At 36.4% G+C, this 24,636-nt stretch overlaps 1 protein-coding gene across 2 annotated transcripts in view; it reads left to right on the forward strand.

The window, feature by feature from the left end:
• The window catches only part of LTN1 (listerin E3 ubiquitin protein ligase 1), a 64,164-nt gene that overhangs the window by 36,915 nt on the left and 2,613 nt on the right, over positions 1 to 24,636 (forward strand). For both annotated transcript variants that reach the window (XM_025985409.2, XM_072740889.1), the window contains 9 exons: positions 10,064 to 10,199; positions 10,413 to 10,557; positions 11,847 to 12,060; positions 12,535 to 12,772; positions 13,056 to 13,130; positions 15,044 to 15,230; positions 21,115 to 21,286; positions 22,545 to 22,765; positions 24,286 to 24,480. In XM_025985409.2, the coding sequence (XP_025841194.2) occupies positions 10,064 to 10,199; positions 10,413 to 10,557; positions 11,847 to 12,060; positions 12,535 to 12,772; positions 13,056 to 13,130; positions 15,044 to 15,230; positions 21,115 to 21,286; positions 22,545 to 22,765; positions 24,286 to 24,480 (1,583 nt within the window). The remainder of the gene's footprint in view (positions 1 to 10,063; positions 10,200 to 10,412; positions 10,558 to 11,846; positions 12,061 to 12,534; positions 12,773 to 13,055; positions 13,131 to 15,043; positions 15,231 to 21,114; positions 21,287 to 22,544; positions 22,766 to 24,285; positions 24,481 to 24,636) is intronic.

Below are 24,636 nucleotides of genomic sequence, written 5' to 3' on the forward strand. Positions count from 1 at the left end.
GCAGGAGGAAGGGCTGCAGTGTCACACAGACCACAAGGTGCCTCGCTGTGTGGAAAGCCCTGCAGGAGGAAGAATGTTTCTGAGATTTGATAACTAATTTTGCTCTTACAGCCAAAGTAATGAAACAATTAGCTAACAAATGCATTTTTAGTATTTAGTTGTTAGAAAACTTATTGTTTTTATTACACTTGAGCTCCGTGTATTCTGTTTTGCCAGGAAGTTTTTTAAAAAATTATTCCTCTGCCTTTAAAGGAAAGTTAAATATATTATACATTTTCTTTTCTTTCTTCCTCAGTTCCCTTTTATGTACAGGGTAAAAATCTAAGTCCTTAGTTTGGCCTGTTGGACATTTTACAGTCTTATTGCAACTGACTCTCCAGTTTTACCTCTTTTTGCTTCCATCCTGGACCCTGGCCATGCTAAATCTTCATGATTTTTGAACATTATATACTTTTTTTTTAAGTTTTAAATTATTGACATATATCACTGTATATGTTTAAGGTGTACCACTTGATGGTTTGATTTATATATACTATGATATGATTACCACAATAGGTTGAGCTCACATCCATCTTATATAGATAGAATAAAAAGAAAGGAAAGAGGAAAAAAACTTTGTCCTCCTGATGAGAACTCAGGATTAACTTCTACCAGCTGCTGTAGTTACCATGTTGTAGATTACATCCCTGGTACTTACATTGGTCTTGTAACTGGAAGTTGTAACTTTACAAAATTCTTTCTCCAAGCTCCGTCTTCCCCCATCCTCTCCCTCTGGTAACCACAGCCTAATCTCCTTTTCTGTGAGTTTGGGTTTGGTTTGGTTCCACATATGAGTGAGATTATACAGTATTTGTCTTTGACTTATTTCACTTTAGCATAGTGTCTTCAGGGTCCATCCATGCTGTCACAAAATGGTAGGGTGTCCTTTTTTATGGCTGTGAATAGTATTCCATCCTATATTTATTTTATAACTTTTTTTCCATTTCATTCATTGATGGACACTTGAGATGTTTCCATGTCTTGGCTGTTATAACTAATACTGCTATGAACATGGAGGTGCAGATATCATTTGGAGTTAGAGTTTCTTTTTACTTTGGATATATGTTGACCTTTGAACAACATGGGTTTGAATTGTGTGGGTCCAGTAATATGCACATTTTTTTTTAAATAACTAAAGTACAGTAATGTATTTTCCTTATGATTTTCTTGACATTTTCTTTTTTCTAGCTTACTTTATTATAAGAATATAGTTAATACATACAACAAAATATGTGTTAATTGTCAATGTTATTGGTAAGGCTTCCAGTCAGCAGTAGGCGGTTAGTAGTTAAGTTTTTGGGGAGTCAGAAGGTTATATGCAGATTTTCAGGTGCATGGGGTAGAGGTGGGGGTTGGTGCCTCTGACTCCCACATTATTTCAGGTTTAACTGTATTCCCAGAAATGGAATTACTGGATCATATGGTAGTTCTATTTTTAATTTTTTAAAGGTCCTTTGTATTGTTTTCCAATACAATGGCTGAGCCATTTTATGGTCCCACCAACAGAGCACAAAGGTTCCATTTTCTTCACAGCCATGCCAGTATTTGTTATCTATCTTTTTGATGATGACCCTTCTAGTAAGTGTGAGGTGATATCTCACTGTAGTTTTAATTTGCATTTTCCTAATGACTAATGATGTTGAGTATCTTTTTATAGTATATATCTGTTGGCTGTAAGAATATCTTCTTTGGGAAAATGTCTATTCAGGCCCTTTGCCCTTTTTAAAATTAGATTGGTTTTTTGCTCTTTAGTTGTATGAGTTCTTTGCATATTTTGGATATTAATCCCTTATTGGATATATTTGCAAATATTTTTTCCCATTCTGTAGGTTGTCTTTTCACTTTGTTAATGATTTATTTTGTTGTGCAGAAACTTTTTAGTCTGATGTAATCTCACATTTTTATATATGATTTTGTTACTTGTTCTTTAGGAGTCATATCCAAAAATTAATTACTAAGATGCATGTTAAGAGCTTTATTCCTCCTATATTTTCTTCTAGGAATTTCCTAGCTTCAGGTATTATATGTTTAAATCTTTAATTGATTTTGAGTTAACTTTTGCAAATGATATAAGATATGGGGTCAGTTTTATTATTTTACATGTGAATAGCCAATTATCCTAGTACCATTTATTGAAGAGCCTGTCTTTCTCCACTCAGTAATTTTGGATCCTTTATCAAATATTAATCAGTCATATTTTGGGCACTCAGTTCTATTTCATTGGTCTGTTTGTGTTTATGCTCTATTATACTGTCTTGATGACTATAATAGCTTTATAGTATAGCTTGACATCAGGAAGTGTAATGCGTCCTACTTTGTTTTTTCACAGGATTTATTTGGCGAGTCAGGATTTCTTGTGGTTCTGTGTACATTTTAAGAGTGTCTTTTCCTTGGCAGCCCGGGTCGCTCAGCGGTTTAGTGCCACCTTCAACCCAGGGTGTGATCCTGGCGACCCAGGATCGAGTCCCACATTGGGCTCCCTGCATGGAGCCTGCTTCTCCCTCTGCCTGTGTCTCTGCCTCTCTCTCTGTCTCTTATGAATAAATAAATAAAATCTTAAAAAGAAAGAAAAGTATCTTTCCTACTTATGTAAAAAGTGTCAGTGGAATCTTGAATAGGGTTTGCTTTGAATCTATGGATGACATTTGGTAGTATTGATATTTTAACAATATTCTTCCAGTCCATGAACATGGGATACCTATTTATTTGTCTTTAATGTCCTTCATCAGTGTCTTACAGTTTTCAAAGTAGAGATCTTTTTTTTTCTCAAATGTATTCCTAAGTATTTTGATTTTGATGCTGTTGTAAATGGGATAGATATTTTTGTCCAGAAAGTTTGTTGTTATTCTGTATAAATGTTACTGATTTTTGTATGTTAATTTTGTATCCTGCAACTTTACTGGATTCACTGCTCTCATAGTTTTTTTGGTTGAGTCTTTAGGATTTTCTATATTTTAAATTATGTCATCTGTAAAGAGACAATTTTACTTCAACTTTTCCAATTCTGATACCTTGTATTTCACTTTTTTGCCTGGTGGTTTTAGCTAGGACTTCTAGTACTATGTTGAATAGGAGTGATGAAAGCAGGCATTATTGTCTTGTTTCTAATCTTAGATGAAAAGCTTTCAGTCTTTCAGCATTGAGTATGACGTTAGCTGGGGGCTTGTCAATTTATGGCCTTTATTATAGTGAGATATGTTATTTCTATGCCTAATCTATTAAGAGTTTTTATTATGAATGGATGTTGAATTTTGTCAAATGCTTTTCTTTGTGTGTGCTGAGATGATCATATGATGCTTTTTTTTTTATCTTACTAATGTGATGTATCACATTGATTGGTTTGTGTTTATTGAACCATCTTTGTACTCTAGGGATAAATCTCATTTGGTCATGGAGAATGATCCTTTTAATGTGCTGCTGTATTCATTTTGCTAGTATTTTAGCAATAATTTTTCGTCTGTATTCATCAGGAGCATTTGCCTGTAGTTTTCTTTGATAGTAATGTCTTTTTCTGGTTTTGTTATCAGGATAATGCTGGCCTTTTAATGGCAATTTAGGAGTGTTTTCCTTCGCTTCAATTTTTTTGGAAGAGTTTAAGAAAGATTGGTGTTGATTCTTCTTTAAATATTTGGTAAAATTCACCAGTCAAGCCATCTGCCCCTGGGCTTTTTCTTCATTAGGAGATTTCTGGTTAGTGATTCATTTTCCTTGTTAGTAATTGGTGTATTCAGATTTTGTTTCTTCCTGATTCAATCTTGGCAAGTTGTATGTTTCCAAGAGTTTTTCCATTTCTTCTAGCTCGTCCAGTTTGTTGGCATTTGGTTGTTCAGTGGTAGCCTCTTACGATCTTTTGAATTACTGTAATATCAATTGTAATGTCTTTTTCATTTGCAGTTTTGTTGATATGAGTCCTTTCTCTTTCTTCATTCCCTTGGTTAGTCTAGCTAAGGGTTTGTCAGTTTTGTTTCTTCAAAAACCAACTCTTAGTCTCTTTGTTTTATTTTTCTGTTCTGTTTCATTTCTGCTCTAATCTTTTTTTCTTCTTCTGCTGACTTTAGGCTCAGTTTGTTCCTTTTCTAGTTCCTTAAGGCATAGAATTAGGTAGTTTACTTGGAGATCTTTTTTGCTTCTTAATTTAGGCATTTTATTATCATGAATCTCCCTGTTGGAACTACAATTGCTGCATTCCACTAGTTCTGATATAGTGTATTTCCATTTTTGCTTATCTAAAAAGTTTTAGTTCCCCTTTATTTCTTTGATCCATTGGTTGTTTAGGAGAGTGTTGTTAAGTTTCCATGTGAAGTTTTAAGTTTTCCTGTCATTATTGATTTCTAGTTTCATGACATTGTGGTCAGAGAAAGTACTTGATATGATTTCAGTTTGGCTTTTTTTTTTTTTTTAATTTGCTAAGATTGTTTTATGGCCCAACCTATGGTTTATCTTAGAAAGTGGTCATTATGCACTTGAGAAGAATGTGTATTCTGCAATTGTTGGATAGAATGGAAGCATGAATTTCGAAATATTATCATCATAGAAACATAAGCTGTAGTTTTGTTATTTATTAGTTAGGATATAGGAGTCTTTCTTCTTCTGTTTATGTCTGTTAGATCCATTTGATCTGTAGTATTGTTAAGTCCCCTGTTTACTTATTGATTCTTTGGATAATCTGTTTTCATTGTTGAGAGTGCAGTATTAAAGTCTCCAACTATTATTGTATTAGTATTTCTCAGTTTAACTGTGTTAGTTTTCGCTTTATGTATTTAGGTGCTCCAGTGTTGGGTGGATAAATTTTTACAATTGTAATATCTTCTTGCTATAGTGACCCTTTTATCATTATATTATAACCATCTTTGTCTCTTTTTCCCATTTTTAAAGTCTATTTTGTCTAAGTAAAGGCACACCTTGTTTTATTGCATTTTGCTTTATTGCACTTTGAAGATACTGTGTTTTTTTTCTTTTTTATAAATTGAAAGTTTATGGCAACCCTGCATCAAGCAGCTTTGCCAACGCCATTTTTCCAATGGCATTGTTTACTTCGTGTTTTTATATTCTGGTAATTCTTGCAATATTTCAGATTTTTTCATTATTACTGTATTTTTTTTCTGGTGATGTGTGAGCAGTGATCTTTGCTGTTATTATTGTAATAGTTTTGGGGTGCCATGGGCTATTCCCTATAAGAAAGCTAACTTAATCGTAAGTGTTGCAGTGTGTTCTGACTCTTCTACCTGCCATTCCCTGTCTGTCTCTCTCTCCTTGGGCTTGCCTATTCCAGGCTAATTAATAACCCTACAATGACCTCTGTGTTCAAGTGAAAGGAAGAGTCACATGTCTCGCATTTAATTAATTAATTAATTAATTAATTTTTTAAAGATTTTATTTATTTATTCATGAGAAATACACAGAGAGAGAGAGGCAGAGACACAGGCAGAGGGAGAAGCAGTCTCCATGTAGGGAGCCTGATGTGGGGCTTGATCACGGGACTCCAGAATCACGCCCTGGGCCAAAAGCAGATGCTCAACCACTGAGCCACCCAGATGTGCCCATGTCTTAGTTTTAAATCAAAGACTAGATATAATTAAACTTAGTGAGAAAGTCATGTTGAAAGTGAAGGTAATTTTGAAAGCTAGGCCTCTCATGCCAAACAGCTAAGTTGTGAATGCAAAGGAAAAGGTCTTGAAGGACATGAAAAGTGCTTCTCCATTACACACGTAAATGATAAGAAAGCAAAATAGCCGTGTTGCTGATGTGGAGAAGTTTTAGTGGTTTGGTGGAAGATCAAACCAGCTACTACATTCCCTTAGATACTAACTTTCTTCTATTCTAAGAAGGCTAAATGAGGTGAAGAAGCTTCAGAAAAGTTTGAAGCTACAAGAGATTGATTCATGAGGTTTAAGAAAAGAAGCCATCTATCATAATAGCACAAGTTGAAGCAGTAAATGCTGGCACAGAAGCTATAGCAAGTTACCTGGAAGATCTAGCTTAAGGTAATGAAAGTGGCTACACTAACAGCAGGTATTCACTGTAGATGAAACAGCCTTTTACCAGAAGATGCCATTTAAGACTTTCATAGCTAGAGGAAGAAGTCAGTGTCTGGCTTCAAAGAATAAGCTGATTCTCTTGTTAGGGGCCAGTGCAGCTGGTGACTTTAAATAGGAGTCACTGCTCAGTTACCACTGTTACTGCAGTTTACTTTTTTTTTTTTTTTAAAGATTTTATTTATTTATTCATGAGAGACACGTGGGGGGAGACAGAGAGAGAGAGAGGCAGAGACACAGGCAGAGGGAGAAGCAGGCTTCATGCAAGGAGCCGGATGTGGGACTCGATCCCAGGTCTCCAGGATCACGCCCTGGGCTGCAGGCGGCGCTAAACTGCTGCGCCACCAGGGCCGCCCACTTTTTTTTTTTTTTTAAGATTTTATTTATTTATTTGAGAGACAGAGGCAGAGCGAGCATGAGTGGGGGGAGGGACAGAGGGAGAAGCAGACTGCCTACTGAGCAGGGAGCCCAGTGTGGGGGGATGATGACCTGAGGTGAAGGCAGATGATTGACTGAGCCACCTAGGTATCCTGTAGTTTACATTTTTAAAAATATTATATAACTAGTAGCAAATTTTTGTAGTTATGGTTATACTTACTTTTTCTTTTTAGGATTTTGTTTTTAAAATTTTGGAGAGAGTGAGCATTTAAGTGGGTGGAGGGGCAGAGGGAGAGAATCCTCAAGCAGATTCCCTGCTGAGCACAGAGCCTGACTCAGGGCTCAATTATATTACCCATGAGACCATGACCCAAGTTGAAACCAAGAGTCAGATGCCCAACAGACTGAACCACTCAGGCATCCTGTATTTTTACTATATTTTTAAAATATATTTATTTATTTATTTACTTTTAGAGAGTAGAACCTGCTATTATAGTCTGCTTCTGGACAAAGCTGTTTGAACTCTTAGGAAGCAGAGGGGCTCACAGTTAGATAAGACTGCTAGCTCGGTTCTGCAGTTGCCTGGATTCTCGGGTCAGCCTCACTAGATAGGTAGGACTGGGTACTATATTCATTAATAGATTGGGGTATGAATTAGCTTCCCTGCCCTGGCAGGGCAGCAGGACAGATTCCAGAATCTGTAAAGCTCATTGTTTGGGGACCTGAATGGCAGGAATGTGTGCAGAATTTCCTGGTCAGGTGATGCTCTGTAGATGGGGGAAGCCAAGGACTGTGCTCTTTCAGGTGCCACTGGACATAGGCCTGTTGGATGGGCTGTGGAGCTTCCCATGTGCTGTTTAGGTTCCCTGGTCAGACAGGCTAAAGGTTGCATTCAGTGATGAGTGGGCTACAGATTAGGTTTCTTGCCTGGGCACAGTGGCAGAAGTAGCTCTAAAGCCAGTAAAGCTCTGTGTTGTCTAAACTCAAGCAGAACTGCATCCCAGGTTCTTTGACTGAACTGGGCCACTGGCTTTGGTCTGCAAAGTATGGGCCCTGCCCGCCCGCCTCTTGGTTGTAGTGCTGCTCTGATGTACTGCTTTCAGGAATTTTTGCTAGCCTTTCTGGTCAGATGGGCTGGAAGACTCTCCACAGTATGTGGGGCTATGTCTTAGCTCCCTTGCCTGGGTGAGAAGGGGAGGGGCCAGAAGTGACCCTCAGCTTTGTGAATTAATCACTCTGCCTGTGTGTAGCAGGAGAAGCCCCAGTGCAGGATGCTGGCTTTGCTCTGGGTGATCAGCCCTGCTCAGCTGCCTCTTGGCTATGAGTGGGTTTTGGGCCACACAGCTTTCAGGAATTGTCTCCAGCCCTTCTGGTCTGTCGGGGCTGGAAGATGCTCCACAATTAGCAGGGCTGCAGCTCTGCTCCTTACGTGGGAGTGGGTAAACTGGGCTTCAGGGCTATCAAAACTCTTCCTTTGAGAATCAGAATTAGGCAGATCTGCGTGAGCCTGTCTTGGTTCTGCAGATAAGCAAAGCCACAGATTGGGATTACTACTGGACACTGCAGGTATGAATTGATCTGCCTAGATCTGTGTGCTGGTTGTTACAAGCACCCTGTCCATTCTCTGTCAAAGTCAGGACTGAGGCCTGCAAATTCCCCAGCAATCCCAGTACTGTGAGATCAGAGTAGGAGGTCCACCACAGTGACTCACAGTACTGGAGGGGTTGTGCTGGTTTCCCCTCACCCTAGGCTTTTTCCTACTGCAGAACCAGAGTCTCCAGGGTACCCTTCCCACATGGAGCTGCACTGTCCTGGGGAGGGGCAGTGTAGTCGGTGTGGAGCTGCTTCTCTTACCTTCCTAATGCATCCTGTCTTGGTCTCAGTGACAGAGGGGGTGCTTTAACCTGACCCCTATAAGAGTCTCAGTGACATCTTGTTCTTGAATCGTTAGTGGATTTTCTTGTGAGGAGGGAGCAAAGTCAAGAACAACTTATGTTGCCATCTTGGTGGTATCTCTTCTATTCTGTCCTTTTTTACAACTATGTGCCCCTTTGCTGCTCTCACAGACTGTCGAACTTTTGATAAGTCCCAGTTCAAATGCCAGCTTTGGGAAGCCTTTTCTTTTTAAAAAATGATTAATTCATTTATTTGAGAGAGAGAGAGCAAGCAGGGTAGGGAGCAGAGGAAGAGAATATCCAAACAGACTCCTGCTGAATGTGGAGTCCAGTGCAGGGCTTGATCCCACAAGCCATGAGTTCACGACCTGAGTTGAAACCAAGAGTCACATGCCCAACCGACTGAGCCACCAGGTGCACCTGGGAAGCCTTTTATGACTCAACCTAAATGGAGATAGTTGTTTATTTTCTAGATTCCCAGTTTTTGTCCCCAATATATTCTAATTTGTTTTTAAGTCTACCAGTACTGCTAGATGAATCCTTTCAGGGACTGAATTTTGTTCATCTTTCCCCAGCATCTAGCAGTGCACCTGGTACTCATTATTTATTCATTCTTCATTTAGTCAGTCAAAATAAATGTCTGCATTTCAGGCATTGTACGAGGGGGAGGTACACAGTGGTAAGTAAAACAGACAAGATTCCTTCATGGAGCTTACTTTCTTTTGAGGAGATAACAAGTAACAAACAGTGCTGTAAAGACAATAGACAAAGGAGAATTGAGAACAGAGAAATGCAGGGGGATGTACTTCATATATGTGGGAATTGCATAGAGTATAGGCAATATTTAAGCTGCGTGTTGAAGGATAAGAAGGAACTGGGATTCTAAAGAGTGGTAAGCCTATGAGAACTTTCCAGATACAGTACATGCCTATTGAGTTAATGTATGAATTATGGAAGAATATGTTCTGTTTTCCATCTTTAACTTTACACTCTAGCTATGTTTTTCATGTTTGTCTTTATTTAAGAGATGGGGCATACTAAATGAGTCCTATATGTAAGAAACCAAGCACAAAAAACAAAACCCCAGCATAGGTTAGTTTAAAGCACAGTATCATTTACTCACCCTAACCCACCCTGACCCCCACTCCCTTTTCTATGGTAGGTGCTTGGTATGGAGACAGGGTCTCTGCTCTGTGGAGCTTACATGCTCATTTGTTGACTCTTTCATGTTAGTCCTTTTTAGAATTCTTAACCTGGACATTTCTGGAGAAGGTGTTGGACCTATCTCAAAATAGACTTTCTCTTTTGTAATAGCAATAGATTTTTTTCCTGATTTTTCTTTTTTTCTTTTGGTCTGTTGCACAAGTTTAATAATATAAGAAATGAGAGAGTAGTTTACTATTCTATATAGTGATTGGCTTTTCTTCAATATTCTCATTTGTGGTAATTATAATGCTTACATAATTTGTACTAGAAATGCTTTTCTTCATTTCAAGTTTCGTATCAAAGAAAGAAAAGAATGAGTCCTTGTTAACATTAGCATGGTCTAAGAATAATCATCCCTATTTTTTGTCAAAAAAGTTTTATCAGAGAAACAACAATAATTTCATAAAAAAAGTCATGTGTAAGATAAGACTTTGATTTAAGGCAGTATGTATAGATAGATGTGGATGTATGTGTATGTACATTTAATTTTCATTTTGAATGTTACTTTAGGAGGTTTTGGACATCTTGCCATTTTTAATTCTTGCCTGCAAACCAGAAGCATAGATGATGGAGAGTTATTACATGGTATATTAAAGATTCTAATATCCTGGAAGAAAGATCATGAAGATATTTTTCTTTTCAGTTGGTAGGTGATATTTTATATTATTATCCCCCACCCCCCATTACAATATGTATCCAGATTGTATATCTTATAGTCACAACTTTGTATAGTAATAGGTTGGTAAACACTTAAGTCAGCCTTTTTATAAGTATATAAGATTTAAAATAAAATAGTGTGTAATTGAATGTCCATATAATTCTTTAATGTTATTTTGTTTTGTTTCTGTCTTTATCACAGTAATCTATCAGAAGTCAGTCCAGAGATACTAGGTGTAAATATAGAAATAATACGGTTCCTTTCCCTGTTTCTGAAATACTGCTCATCTCCTTTGGCAGAGAGTGAATGGGACTTCATCATGTGCTCCATGTTGGCTTGGTTAGAGGTAAATTAAACCAATGTATCATCAATGTTGGGTCTTCATGCATATCTGTATGCTAGAACAAATTACTAATCTTAATCTTTAAGTAATGATTGTAATTAGTTCTTTTGCAAACATTTAAACTCTATAGATATATTCCTCACCAGTTACTATTTGAAAGAATAGTGCATTGATAGAGGTTTAATATCTGCTGGCATCATTCAGTGACCAAATCTCCTGCCATTAAAATGTACTCTCTATAGCTCATTTTATTTTATTTTATTTTATTTTTTTTTAAATTTTTTTTTAAATTTTTATTTATTTATGATAGTCACACAGAGAGAGAGAGAGAGAGAGGCAGAGACACAGGCAGAGGGAGAAGCAGGCTCCATGCACCGGAAGCCCGACTTGGGATTCCATCCCGGATCTCCAGGATCGCGCCCTGGGCCAAAGGCAGGCGCTAAACCGCTGTGCCACCCAGGGATCCCTCCATAGCTCATTTTAATATAATATTTGTAGCACAGACCTTGCAGATGTTATCCTTCGTGATTAGTTTTTTTCTATCTTTTTGGCTCTTAATTAAATTATTCTTAAAATGTACTGTGTCAGTAATAGGTTAAAGGTTAAGCAAATTCAGAGAGAATCAGTGCTCTTTTTATACACAAAGCAGGTATAATATTTGTGGGCTCTGATGGCCGCAAATCATTGGGGTTGAATTGGGCTAAACCTCTGCTTTGTTTGCTATTAGCTGTGTGACTTAGGATGTTCAAACAACCTATTTGAGCCTCAGTGTCCTTATTTTATTTTTTATTTTTTTTTAAGATTTTATTTATTTGAGAGAGAGAGAGAGTGCAAGCAGGGGAGAGGGACAAAGGGAGAAGAAAAGAGAAAATCTCAAGCAGACTCCCTGCTAAGCACAGAACCTGAGATCATGACCTGATCCCAAGTCAAGAGTTGGAGATTCAACCCACTGAGCTATCCAGTCATCCTCAGTGCCCTTATTTTTAACATAACTTAATAATGCCCAATTAGTAGGGCTCCTAAGAAGATTATAAACATGGTTTTGTATATTTCACTTGGTAAATGGCAACTGATATTTTCTTTCAGAGTTTTAGAAATAGAGTATTTCAAAATAAGTGGATTGATTCTAATTCTTAGTATTTAATTTTTAAAATGTGTAAATATCTCCTGAGACTACACTTCAACTGCTTTTTATTTTAAAATTTAGAGAAATGAAAGCATTTTCTTTATTGCCTTGATTTGTGGTATTTCTGGTAGATGTCTGCTTACCTATTTCATCTTTGTTTCTTCAGACAACAAGTGAGAATCATGCATTGTATTCTGTTCCACTTGTACAACTGTTTGCGTGTGTCAGCTGTGATTTGGCCTGTGAGCTCAGTGCTTTTTTCGACTCTGCAACTCCAGATACCATTGGCAATCTCCCTGTAAATCTAATCAGTGAATGGAAAGAATTTTTTTCCCAAGGCATCCACAGTTTGCTTTTACCTCTTTTGGTGACTGTTACAGGCAAGTGAAAGGGGAATCATAGTGAGATTCATTGCAAGTGACTAGCTGAAAAATTCAAATTAAAAACTTCAGCTGTTTAAGTCAAACAGTACAGAATGTAAAAAAAAAAAAAAAAAGAAAAAGAAAAAAAAGAACCTGAGAGAAAGCTTGGCATCTCAGAAGCATCATATATGCTTCTGCTTTCCAGGCAAGAATTGAAAACTGGCAAAGAACTCAAAGATTATTGCAAATTAAAATAATAGTAATTCAGATAACCTGAAAAGATTATTTATAACTCAAACTTCTCTTTTTTAAGGATGAGATAATAGAAGTTATGATTATCATGTAAGATTACATTAAACAGTTTCTAGCGAGGACTGCTCTAATATTTGTCAGTTTTTTGTTTCATTTTCTTAAATGACATTTGACTATAAATCAGTTAAACTCTATTACCTTGTTTTAGAATGTGCATGTTTCTTTCCTTTCTGTCATCAGGAGAAAGCAAAGATACATCTGAAACATCCTTTCAGAATGCAATGCTGAAGCCCATGTGTGAAACATTAACATATATCCCAAAGGACCAGCTGTTGAGTCAAAAACTCCCTTCAAGACTGGTTGCTGGCCAAAAAACAAACTTACCAGAGTATCTCCAGACTTTGTTAAATATATTGGCCCCATTACTCCTCTACAGAGCTCGACCTGTGCAAATTGCTGTTTACCATATGCTGTACAAGTAAGAATTCTTCTAATTGAATCAGTGTTGTGGTTGAAAAAAGTAGAATATATATTTAGTTTTAACCCTTGATCATTAAAGAAAAAAAAAGTAAAAGTAAAAAAAGAAAACTTGATTATGTATTTTAATAACAAGGATGCCAAATTTTGGATGATTTAGGTCACTGTTCTCTGTACACAATTTACATTTAAAAATATACTCATTCAGAGTAAGTATTAGTCATTCTGCCTCTTGAGCATGATTTAACAATGAACAAGTTAATGTAATATATTCTGACTTGCAGATTGATGCCTGAATTACCACAATATGATCAGGATAATCTAAAGTCATATGGAGATGAAGAAGAAGAACCAGCCTTGTAAGTTTTTTTTTAATAATTTGTTTTATTAAATTTTCATAATCTGTTTCACTTATAACTTCAGAAGGTGGACAAACACAAAAGCTCTAAATTTAGTATAATATTCATTCAGTAGATCTTTTAGAGTCATCTTTAAGCCAAAAATGAAAGCTAGTGTCCAGCCAGAAAGATAGTTTCCCTCCTTGACTGTTCCTAAATCATATTTTCAGTTTGTTACTCTACAGCAGAACTTACTTTGACTACACAGTAGCTGTGGAAAGAGTATATCAATTCAGATATCTAATGAGCACCCACTTTGCTATGCAAAGTATTAATTAAATGCTGAGGAGAGAATATGGTGTTTAGTAATTGTTCTTATTCATCAAGAGCTTATAATCTACTTTAGACCACATTACCCTATAATAAAAGATAGTTAGTATGTGGCAAGTACTATTGAAAAGGATGGGACGGGGGAACGACACAGCTGCCATGCACTGGAAGGGAAGACTTTTTCTTGAGGAAGAGACGTTTATGCTGGATCTGTTAGGTTAGGTAGCATTTCAGCATGGTCTTCAGAGAATACCATGTGCAAAGGCATGAATGGTCAGGATGTGCATGGAAGTGTTGAGTAGTTGCCCTTAACATATTCTTTTTATTGCCTATTTCCTCCACTGGAGTAGAAGCTCTGTAAAGTCAGGAGTTTTTGTCTTTTGTTCTCGACTGTATCCGTAACATCCAGAGTGGTTCCTGATCTAATGCAGGCTTACGAATATTGCTTATTTGTTTAGTAAAAGGATAAGTGAATATATGGGGAGTAGGCAGGGAAGTTATTGTGAAAAATAAACCTGGAAGGGTACTTAAGATAATGAAGACTCTTAAAAATTAAATTTTCTGGGATTTGGGGCATTATTTGGCAGAAGATGGGAAAAGTACCAGCTGATTCTGGCTATAGTATGAAATATAAATTAAACAAGGAGGCACACAGAGATGGAGACCATTCTAGAAACAGTGACAGTACAGGGAGTACAGCGTGGAAATGTAGAGATACCTGAGCTGGTATTTGTAAAATCTAGTGAGTATTGGTATGGAAGAGAGAAGGGTTGGTACATGGGATAGTTGTGTTGAAGGTAAAAATCCTAGGGCAGAAGCTCAAATACCTGTGTATGGGCTGGGAAAAGGAAGCCACAGGGAAAGAAACTGCAGAGGTGGAAAGAGAGAACTGAGCTACAATGTTAGAGAGAATCTGACAGGATATACAAAAGTTTTTCACTTTTTGAGAATCTCCTAAGTTCATCTGAAGGTGTTAATCAGTGCAGTAGCTCAATAAAGAGGAAAATTAACTTGCATTGTAATGAATTAATATGAATATAGAATTTACTTTCCTGAAAAGACATAAAGTTTTGTTTTTTACTTTATAGGGATCTGGTAGGACTTGGTATCCCTCATCATTCCCTTAACTAGCTGAGGGACTTGAGATTAATCATTTAACTTCTATGGGTGTGTGAGGTATTTTTTTTTTTTTCCATCCATAAAACAAAGTTGAAATACATGTTTTCTAGAATGGTTTTTCCTTTAAAAACTGAAGTACTAGAGCTTCTATTTTATTGTATATTTCCTATGCATTTTAAATATATAGGTGTAAAGAATATTTTATGTATTTATAATAATACAAAATTTGTTTTATGTTTACATATATTAATAAATTTATAATTAAATATATATGAAAAAGTACATATTTATACGTTTTATGTCTTTCAGATTTTGTAATCGCCATTATGCAAAATTAGCAGTTAAAACTGAATCTTTATGGGGGACTTTAAAATGGTTTTGGAAAGTAGAGAAAGGTTTTTCTAAAATGCTTAAAGTTTATACATGCTATCAGTTTTTTAAGGGACAAGTTATGAAGAAAATTGTGTTTAATCCTTGATTCATAGGTCACCACCGGCAGCACTGATGTCTCTCCTTAGCACTCAGGAGGACTTACTAGAAAATGTTTTGGGGTGTATTCCTGTTGGACAGATAGTTACTATTAAGCCACTGAGTGAAGACTTCTGCTTTGTTCTGGGATACCTCCTCACCTGGAAATTAATACTTACTTTTTTCAAAGCTGCTTCATCTCAGGTAAATAAATATGTGATAACTTTTGACAGTTCTATCCTCTGTGTGTTTCTGTTACCATCTTAAATCCTTTGTTTCCCCTCTTGTAGAAAAAAAAGGGAAATGCCTCACATTTTAATCTAGTCTTTTCTGGCTAACTTCAGACTTTCTGCTAAATTTATTTCTGTCCCTTAATTTCCTTATCATCCCGCATGCACACACACACACACACACACACAGTTTTTTGCAAAAGTAATCTCTGGAATGTATGTACTGGAATCAATTTTTTTCGAACTGAATGTAGCCACCAAGTCCTTTTATTGAAGCAAACAAGATTTATATAATTTAATTTTGTACTACCACAGTAATAATTTCAAAATAATTGTATCTTGCTGTTTTGTTTGTTTTTTTTTCAACTTTTGACCCTTGCGGAGATTTTAGTTAATACATCATTGGGAATTTACTTTTTTTGAAAATCAGTGTTTAGAGAAAGATTTGTGAAATGTTAACCTGTGTAATTCAAACTATTACCTCTAAATAGTAAAAAATATCCTAAAATAATTATTTTGCCCAAATTACTTTAGCAGCCACTAGATGTCTCTGTTGTCTCATATTTAGGAAGAAAAACCTCGTCTAGGAAGAAAAGCTGGAAAAATTTCCAAGTTTTCTTTCTTTTCTTTTTATTCTTTAGACAGATCCCCACTTAAAAAGTTCCAATTAAGTGTTGTTTGAATCAGTTTAATAAGCTGATGGCTTTTTAAATATAAACAGTAGCTTTTTTGACAGGTCAGTACAAAAACACTTAATTTATTACCTCATATTAAGGTGTGACTAAATACGGCATTTATTTCCAATGTGATTTTTCAGAATTTGTAAGTTATAATTTATGTCCTTGCTTATAATTCATATCTTGGTACAAATATGTGAACATACACATCTTTGCATTTGTATATCTAAGGGGAAAATCAAATTACAGGGGCAACAATGATCTAGATTTTCTAATTGTTTTATTTTTCTATAGGCCAGCCACTTATGTTTGTGACTTGAGCTACTTTTATTTGCTGGTGATGTATTTCAAGAAACTCTCAATTGGGCTTTTACATTTGTTTCTTAAAATATTCTTGATCTCTAAAAAATTGCAGCAAGTGAGGCTTCCATATGTAAGAATTTTGTTTTTATCATCTTATATTCAGAAATTTAGAAAATGGCCATGCATCACTTTTTTCATTAAACCAGAATTGGGAAAAGGGTACAAAGAATTGTACAGCAGCATTTATTGAGCCTGGAACTCAAACCAAACTGTGGCAGTTAAACCAGAATAACTCAGTTAATAGCCTAATTAGATAAATCCTAAAGCAAACAGAATTTTTTTAAAAAACATTGCAATTGGTCCTTACTCTGGGTTTTTAAAAAAACTTTTTTCATGGGTACCTGGATTGCTCAGTCAGTTAAGCATCTGCCTTTGGCTCAGATCATGATCCTGGGGTCCTGGGATCAAGCCCTATATCAGGCTCCCTGCTCAGTGGGAATTCTGCTTCTCCCTCTCCCTCTATCCCTCCCCACTGCTTGTGTGTGCTCTCTCTCTCTCTCTCTCTCTCTCTCTCTCTCTCTCAAATAAGTAAATAAATAAAATCTTAAAAAGAAAAACAAAACAAAAGCTTTTTTCCTAAAAACAAAAGCAACTCCCAGTGAATCAGATTGGGCTGGAACAAAGCCATGAGCCTATGTGTGTTTCATGACTTTACTGATATGTTTTTCATGCTATCAGATTTACTTATTTAAGGTATACAGTTTGGTGTTTCTACTATATTCACAAAATTGTATAAATATCACCACTATCTAATTTTAGAAAATTTTCAACACCTGAAAAAAGAAACCTTTACCCATTTGCAGTCAATTCCCATTTTCTCTCAAACCTTCCAGCCCATGGTAGCCACTATTCTCTGTGTTCTGACTCTGTTGGTTTCCCCTTGTAGACATTTCATATATGTGGTCTTTTGTGGTTGGCTTATTTCACATAGCATATTTTCAGATTCGGGGATTAAATACATAGATCTGTACTTTATTTTTTATGGCTGAATAATATTCCATTGTGTGATGAGTATACCACATTTCATTTATTCATTTATCTTTTGATGGACATTTAGGTTGTTTCCACTTTTAAATGAATAAAGCTACTGTGAACATCATATATGAATTTTTGAGTGGATGTATATTTTCATTTTTCTTGTGTTCTATACCTAGGAGTAGGATTTCTGGGTAATATATATGGATTTTTAAAAGTCCGTTGATTTTTTTTCAAGTTTTTATATAAATTCCAGTTAACATACAGTGTAATATTAGTTTCAGGAATAGAATTTAATGATTTACTACTTACATATAGCACCCAGTGCTCATCACAAGTGCCCTCCTTAATACCTATCACCTTTAACCAGTCCCCCTACTCACCTCCCCTCCAAGGAACCCTAAGTTTATTCTTTATATAGTTAAGAGTTTCTTATGAATGCCTCTCTTTATTTCCCTCTTATGTTCATCTTTTTTTTTTAATCTTAAATTCCACATATGAATGAGATCAAATGGTATTTGTCTTTCTCTGACTGACTTATTTTGGTTAATATTATACTCTCTAGCTCCATCCACATCATTGCAAATGGCAAGGTTTCATTCTTTTTGATGACTGAGTAATATTCCACTGTGTATATATACCACGTCTTTTTTTATCCATTCATCAGTTAGTGGACATTTGGGCTCTTTCTGTAATTTGGCTATTGTTGATAGTGCTGCTGTAAACATCGGGGTGCATATGCCTCTTCGAATCTGTATTTTTGTATCTTTTGGGTAAATACCAGTAGTGCTGGATTGTAGGATATGTCTAGGTTTTTTTTTTTTTTTTTTTTTTTTTTTTTTTTTTTTTAACGCAGCAGTACTTTATTTCAGTGCTACAGCTCAGTTGATCTGTGCCGCCTACAACAGACCTCTTCTGTTCTTCTATGAAGATTATCTGACATTTTTTGTTACTGGGGCTTGAACTCACAAGCCCTTAGATCAAGAATCATGTGTTCTGACTGAGCCAGACAGGCATTCCAGGGTAGTTCTATTTTTAACTTTTTGAAGAATTTTCATACTGTTTTCCAGAATGCATCAGTTTGCATTCCTAAACAGTGCAAGAGAGTTCCCCTTTTCTCTACATCCTTGCCAACATCTGTTGTTTGTTGTATTGTTAATTTTAGCCATTCTGATAGGTGTGAGGTGGTATCTCATCATAGTTTTGATTTATTTATTTCCCTGATGAGTGATGCTGAATATCTTTTCATGTGTCTATTAGCCATCTGGATGTCTTCTTTGGAAAAATGTCTGTTCATAGCTTCTCATTTTTAACTATTATTTGTTTTTTGGGTGTTGAGTTTTATATGTTCTTTATATATTTTGGATGCTAACCTTTATCAAAAAAAACCCCATTGATATGTATAATTATTTTTTTAATTCTACTTCCAACTGTTTTTTTACAGAGGAGATAGAAGAATAAGTCAATGAAAAGTCACATAACTCTTCCTAGAGTCAAAAATTTTTAATGTTGCTACCTTTGAAGATTTATTTAATTTTGGGGAGAGAGAGTATGTGATGGGGAGGGGCAAAGGGAGAGAAAGGGAATCTCATGCAGACTCCCTGCTGAGCACAGAGGCCAACACAGGGCTTGATCTCATAACCCTGGGATCATGACTTGAGCCAAAACCAAGAGGGACGCCCAACTGACAAAGCCCCCTGGGTGCCCCAGTGTTAGTACCTTCGTATATGGTTTCTCTATATTTACTTTTTTCCTGCTGAATTACTTGAAAGTAAGTTGCAGATTCATGATGCTTTACTGGAAGTATTTAAACATATATCTCCTAAGAACAAGGACATGTTTCTACATAATAATATAGTTATTAGACTCGAATTTGATTTTAATGCAGTAATATCTAATATGTATTCAAATTTTACTGGCTGTCCCTTTAATGTCCTTTATAGTTTTACTCCTTCGCTATTGAGGATTCGATCAAGATCATGTTTGCATCAAATATGTCATATTTCTTTAACCCACAGTTTCCCTACCTTTTCTTTATTGTCATTCACCAGGTTAGTTATTTTGTAGACTGTCTTAGGATTTGGATTTGTCTGATTGTTTCCTTATGATCAATTTCTGGTTAATTTTCAACAAGAGTACTTACTGCAAAGTGGCGATGTGTCCTCAGTGTGTCACCTAAGGAGGCACAGAATGTCACTGTGTCCTTTATTGGTGATACTAAGTTGGTTACTGGGAAAGGTAGTGTCCTCCAGATTTCTCCATTATAGGTACTTTGATCAACATACTTCAAAAATCAATTTCATATTCTATGGCTTGATAACTTGTATTTGAGCATTTATAGTGTTCAGAAAATGGTGTCTTGCACCAAGAGGTGATAGATCCTTTAGTGGGAAAAATCTTTTTAAAACAGGTACATATACCAAAGAGCTGCAAAAGTAAACCTGAACAAATTAAAACTGGATTATTGAGGAATGAGTTCTGAAACACACAGATGCCTGTAGTGTACCTGGTGGTGGCAGATTGTCCTGTTTAAAATTTTTATTTTAATCCCAGCATAGCTAACCCACAGTGTAATATTAGCTTCTGGTGTACAATATAGTGATTGTACAATTCTGTACATCATAGAGTTCTCATCACAAGTGCACTCCTTAATCCCCATCACCTGTTTCACCTATTCCCCATCCACCTCCCCTCTGGTGACCATCAGTTCTGTGTAGTTAAGCGCCTGTTTCTTAGTTTGCCTCCCTCTCTTTCCCTTTTTTTCCTCTTTGCTCTTTTGTTTCTTAAATTTCACATATGAGTGAAATCATACAGTATTTGTCTTTCTCTGACTTATTTACAAGATTTTCCTATTTAAAAAGGAACCAGAAATCCTTGTATTTTTTTATTTATTTTTTATTTTTTAAAGATTTTATTTATTTATTCATGAGACACACACAGAGAGAGAGGGAGAGAGAGAGGCAGAGGCACAGGCAGAGGGAGAAGCAGGCTCCATGCAGGGAGCCTGACATGGGACTTAATCCCAGGTCTCCAGGATCACATCCTGGGCTGAAGGCGGCGCTAAACCGCTGAGCCACCCGGGCTGTCCTCCATGTATTTTTTAGTGATTGAATTATTAATTTTGAGAGAGAGAGTGAGCACCCATGTACAAATACGGGGAGGGGCAAAGGCAGAGAATCTTCAAGTGGACTCGCCATTGAGTGGGAGCCTGACACAGGGCTTGATCCCACAACCCATGAGATCATGACATGAGCCAAAACATAGAGTCAGACACTTAACTGACTGAGCCACCCAGGTGCCCCCACACATCCTATTTTTGAGAGAAATTACAACAAGACCGTTTGGACTACTAGTTTGTGCTCTCTAAAGGGATGCTGGAGTGTTTGATACAGTGTGAGGTCAGCCAAAAAAAGAGAATGTGTTTTAAGCAGGACTTTTAAAGGTTAAGGACTGTGGTGTGAAAGGTGTATGTGGAAGGCTTGGAAGGAAAGGGAGTGAATCATCTGTGGGAAGTAGGGAGTAGATTTTCATAGAGAAAGTAAAGATGAACTTATAACGGAGATGCTTTGAGAAAGGTGTTAGAAGCATATGGCTAATAATGAAAGGGTAGTGAAAACTTTTGCTTGTTTATGAAGAAAGGGAGCAGAGCCATCAGATGGCACCTTTGGAAAGTAAGAATGTGGCATATATTTTGTAGGACTCCTCCTTGTAATTCTAAGTGTTCAAATTAATGCCTTTTTCATTGTGTTCTTGTTGTACAGTCTATTCTACTTTGATTTGTTCTTTTCACTGACTCTCTTGGTTTAATTGGGTTCACTAACAAACTTCTTCACTCTCCACCAGCTTCGGGCACTGTATTCAATGTACCTTCGAAAAACAAAAAGTTTGAATAAATTGCTCTACCACCTGTTCAGGCTTATGCCAGAAAATCCAACCTATGCAGAGACAGCTATTGAGCTTTCAAATAAGGACCCTAAAACATTCTTTACAGAAGAGCTCCAGTTGAGTATTAGAGGTCAGTAAGATGTATGTTTGTGTTCTTTCTTGAAGACTAGGTCCAGATTAGGTTGTATTTATTATACTTTACTCTTGAGAGTTTGGAGAATAACCCCAAATGTGTTTCCTGGCTATGAGAAGGTTGAAGTACACAATTTTCCATGTTTATCTAAATAGAACATACAACTAGATCTTTTGGGTAAGGGTAAGAAATCTATACATTTGTGAAGCTTTGTTCATTGAGACTGTTATCTTTTATTCTGTAAGCAAATATTCGTTAAGTGATAATGTTTTGCAGGCCTGTAAATAAGTAGTCTTCAGTTGGGGAAACAAAGATGAGTAGGATTTCTTTCCTTTACCTGAGGAACTCAAATTTTAACTGAGGGGATAGACATGCATGCATCTAGTTGTACTCCAGTGTTTTAAATGGTTTCCTTAGAATTGGAATTTTTTAAATGTCTTGGAGATATGAGGAAGGTACTGTGTCTTGTGAGTATTAAGGTGGATATTCTAGGAATTTTGTATAACACATCAGTGAGCTCTGGGGAAAGTACAGGGACTAAACTTTTCATAAATTATTATAAAGACAGTCTTTAAATTTTTCCTTTTTTTTAAAGGTATTTATTTATTTGTTTGTTTGTTTATTTATTTATGATAGAGAGAGGCAGAGACACAGGCAGAGGGAGAAACAGGCTCCATGCACCGGGAGCCCGACGTGGGACTCGATCCCGGGTCTCCAGGATCGCGCCCTGGGCCAAAGGCAGGCGCTAAACCGCTGCGCCACCCAGGGATCCCCTAAATTTTTCCTTTTTAAAAAAAGTTTATTTATAATTTTTACACTCAATGTGGGGTTCAAACTCACGACCCGGAGATCAAGGGTTGTGTGCTCCACTGACCAAACCAACCAGGAGTCCCTAAATTTTTTCCTCCTTTTTATTTAACTTTTTTCCCCCACTCACTGGGCATATGGGGTTAGGGTCTTCCTTTTTAAAATACGTATGCCCCCCCCCTTTTTTTTTTTGTCGTCTGTCATGTGAAATATAGAATGCTATTTCTAGGCAGATTTTTCAGTGTCAATTGAGATCTTTATTCTTTTTGCCGTTCTGTTGGTTCATTTGTAATATAAGAGAAAGTTAATACTCTGGATTTCTGGCTTCTTCAGTAAGTTTGTTTTATGGGCTTTAGCTGTAGTGTTAGGAAATTAAAAATTATTTTCTAGTCTGTTACTCTATGTAAAAAATAAATGTTACTAACTAAGAATTTGTTTTTTTCCTCAGAAACAGCAACTCTTCCCTACCATATCCCACACTTGGCTTGTTCAGTCTATCATATGACATTAAAAGACTTGCCTGCCATGGTTAGGCTGTGGTGGAATAGTAGTGAGAAGCGTGTTTTCAATATTGTAGACAGATTTACAAGCAAGTATGTCAGCAGTGTTCTTTCTTTTCAAGAAATTTCTTCTGTGCAGACAAGTACACAGCTATTTAATGGCATGACGGTTAGTATTTATCTTGAATTTTTTCCAAAAAAGTTGTTCGAATATTGGTTATGTCTATCATTTGTAGTATCATTACAATATTAACTATTGGTTCAGAATTTACAGAAATTGTCTATTTTCTGATTCTCAGGTATCAAATCTCAATATTAATATATAGAGTGAAACAGTGTTAAAATTTCATTTTCTCCCCATCAGAGTTTTTGAACATTAATTAGTTCATTCAAAATATATATTGAAATACCTATAGATTCTAGGTACTGTGTGTCAGTCACTTGAGAAATGAAGGATTTAGTGGGTTCAGATTCCTATTGTGTAATAACACATAATCTAATAAAGGGAAAAAAGAGTGATACTGATACTGTTTTTTGAATTGGAAACTTGAAAATGTCACATTAAGAGGAAGAGGGCTCTGCAATCAGAGTGGGAAAGGTTCATCTGGCTGAGGGGATTAGGTGCAACTTTATAGAGGAAGATTAAGTGGGCAGGATTGTCGTTTAGGGACAGTGTGGTGAAAGGCCTTGAATATAGAGAAAACAGTATGGCAAAGGGAGAAAGCTTGGAAATGGGAATGTAATTTCTGCAATTGCCTAACAAATGATGAATAAGCCAGCATTGATACAGAGCAGGATTCCTGAAGATAAGTAGAGAACCAGCCATTACCATGATGAATTAGGGTCATATTGGGAAAGTCCTCAAATGATAGTCTAAAGCATTTGGTCCTATTCAACCACTGAAAATTTTCCTTTGAAGCAAGTGTCACTGTTAGTGTTACAATTAGTGGAATAGTTCTGACTGCAATATATAGAATAGGCTGTTGGCATGGACTTTGGATTCAAATGCATAATGAGGGGAGACCTACTGGTATAGATGTTATGAATAACGAAGAGGGCTTGGGTGAGGCAGTATCAGTGGGGATTTTCCATAAAAGGAGAGGAATGTTAAAAATTTTGTGATACTTTATCCAAACTTGTAACTAGTTAATACCTGGGAAGAGGTAGAAGGAAAAGTTTAAGATGATGCTATGGTTTTTAGCTTGGCAATAGGACATCAGAAGAATACATTGGTCAAGCATGATAATTAGTGTTTTATATTGTTTGCAATGCTGTTAGGTGGAAATAATCTAACAGTTGATGGTTAGCTTTAAAGCTCAAGGGAATTCTGTGGCAGAGAAAGAGTTGGGAGACTTCTAAATATAAATGATATTTGATACCCTTGGTGTGAAAGAAAAGCAGTAATTAAGAACTCATTCTGTCACGGGTCTATTCAAAGCTGCTATATGACAAGCTTAATATCATAAAACATTTTATGAGCAGGATTTCTTTTTTAAACTGAAAAAGCTATAAAATATGTCAGGTATATAAACCTATTTATTAAATATCTCTTGTGCAGTAAACCAACATGTTTACCTGTTTTGTCTTTGAATGAAGACTGACTGCTAATAGTCAACCTAGGAAGATGTTTTTTGAATGAAAGAAAGAAAAGAAATTTGCAAAAAACGTATTACCTTTCCTATGTTGCAGGTTAAAGCTCGAGCTACCACTCGAGAAGTGATGGCTACTTACACTATTGAGGACATAGTTATTGAACTTATAATACAGCTGCCTTCCAATTACCCCCTGGGTTCAATAACTGTGGAGAGTGGGAAAAGAGTAGGTGTGGCTGTGCAGCAGTGGCGAAACTGGATGCTGCAGTTAAGCACTTACCTCACCCATCAGGTAAATTTCCGTGTGCACATTTGACTTTCCAGGTAGTACCACTGACCTCCTCTTTGAAAGGACAGTAAAACTTAAAATATATCACTTCTGCTTGAGGTTGAGAGATACTGTATTTCCTTGGGTCAACACAGCTATATGCCTAAGTGACCTGAACCT

This window comes from Vulpes vulpes, chromosome 15 (assembly GCF_048418805.1).
Source record: "Vulpes vulpes isolate BD-2025 chromosome 15, VulVul3, whole genome shotgun sequence".
Lineage (NCBI taxonomy): Eukaryota > Metazoa > Chordata > Mammalia > Carnivora > Canidae > Vulpes > Vulpes vulpes.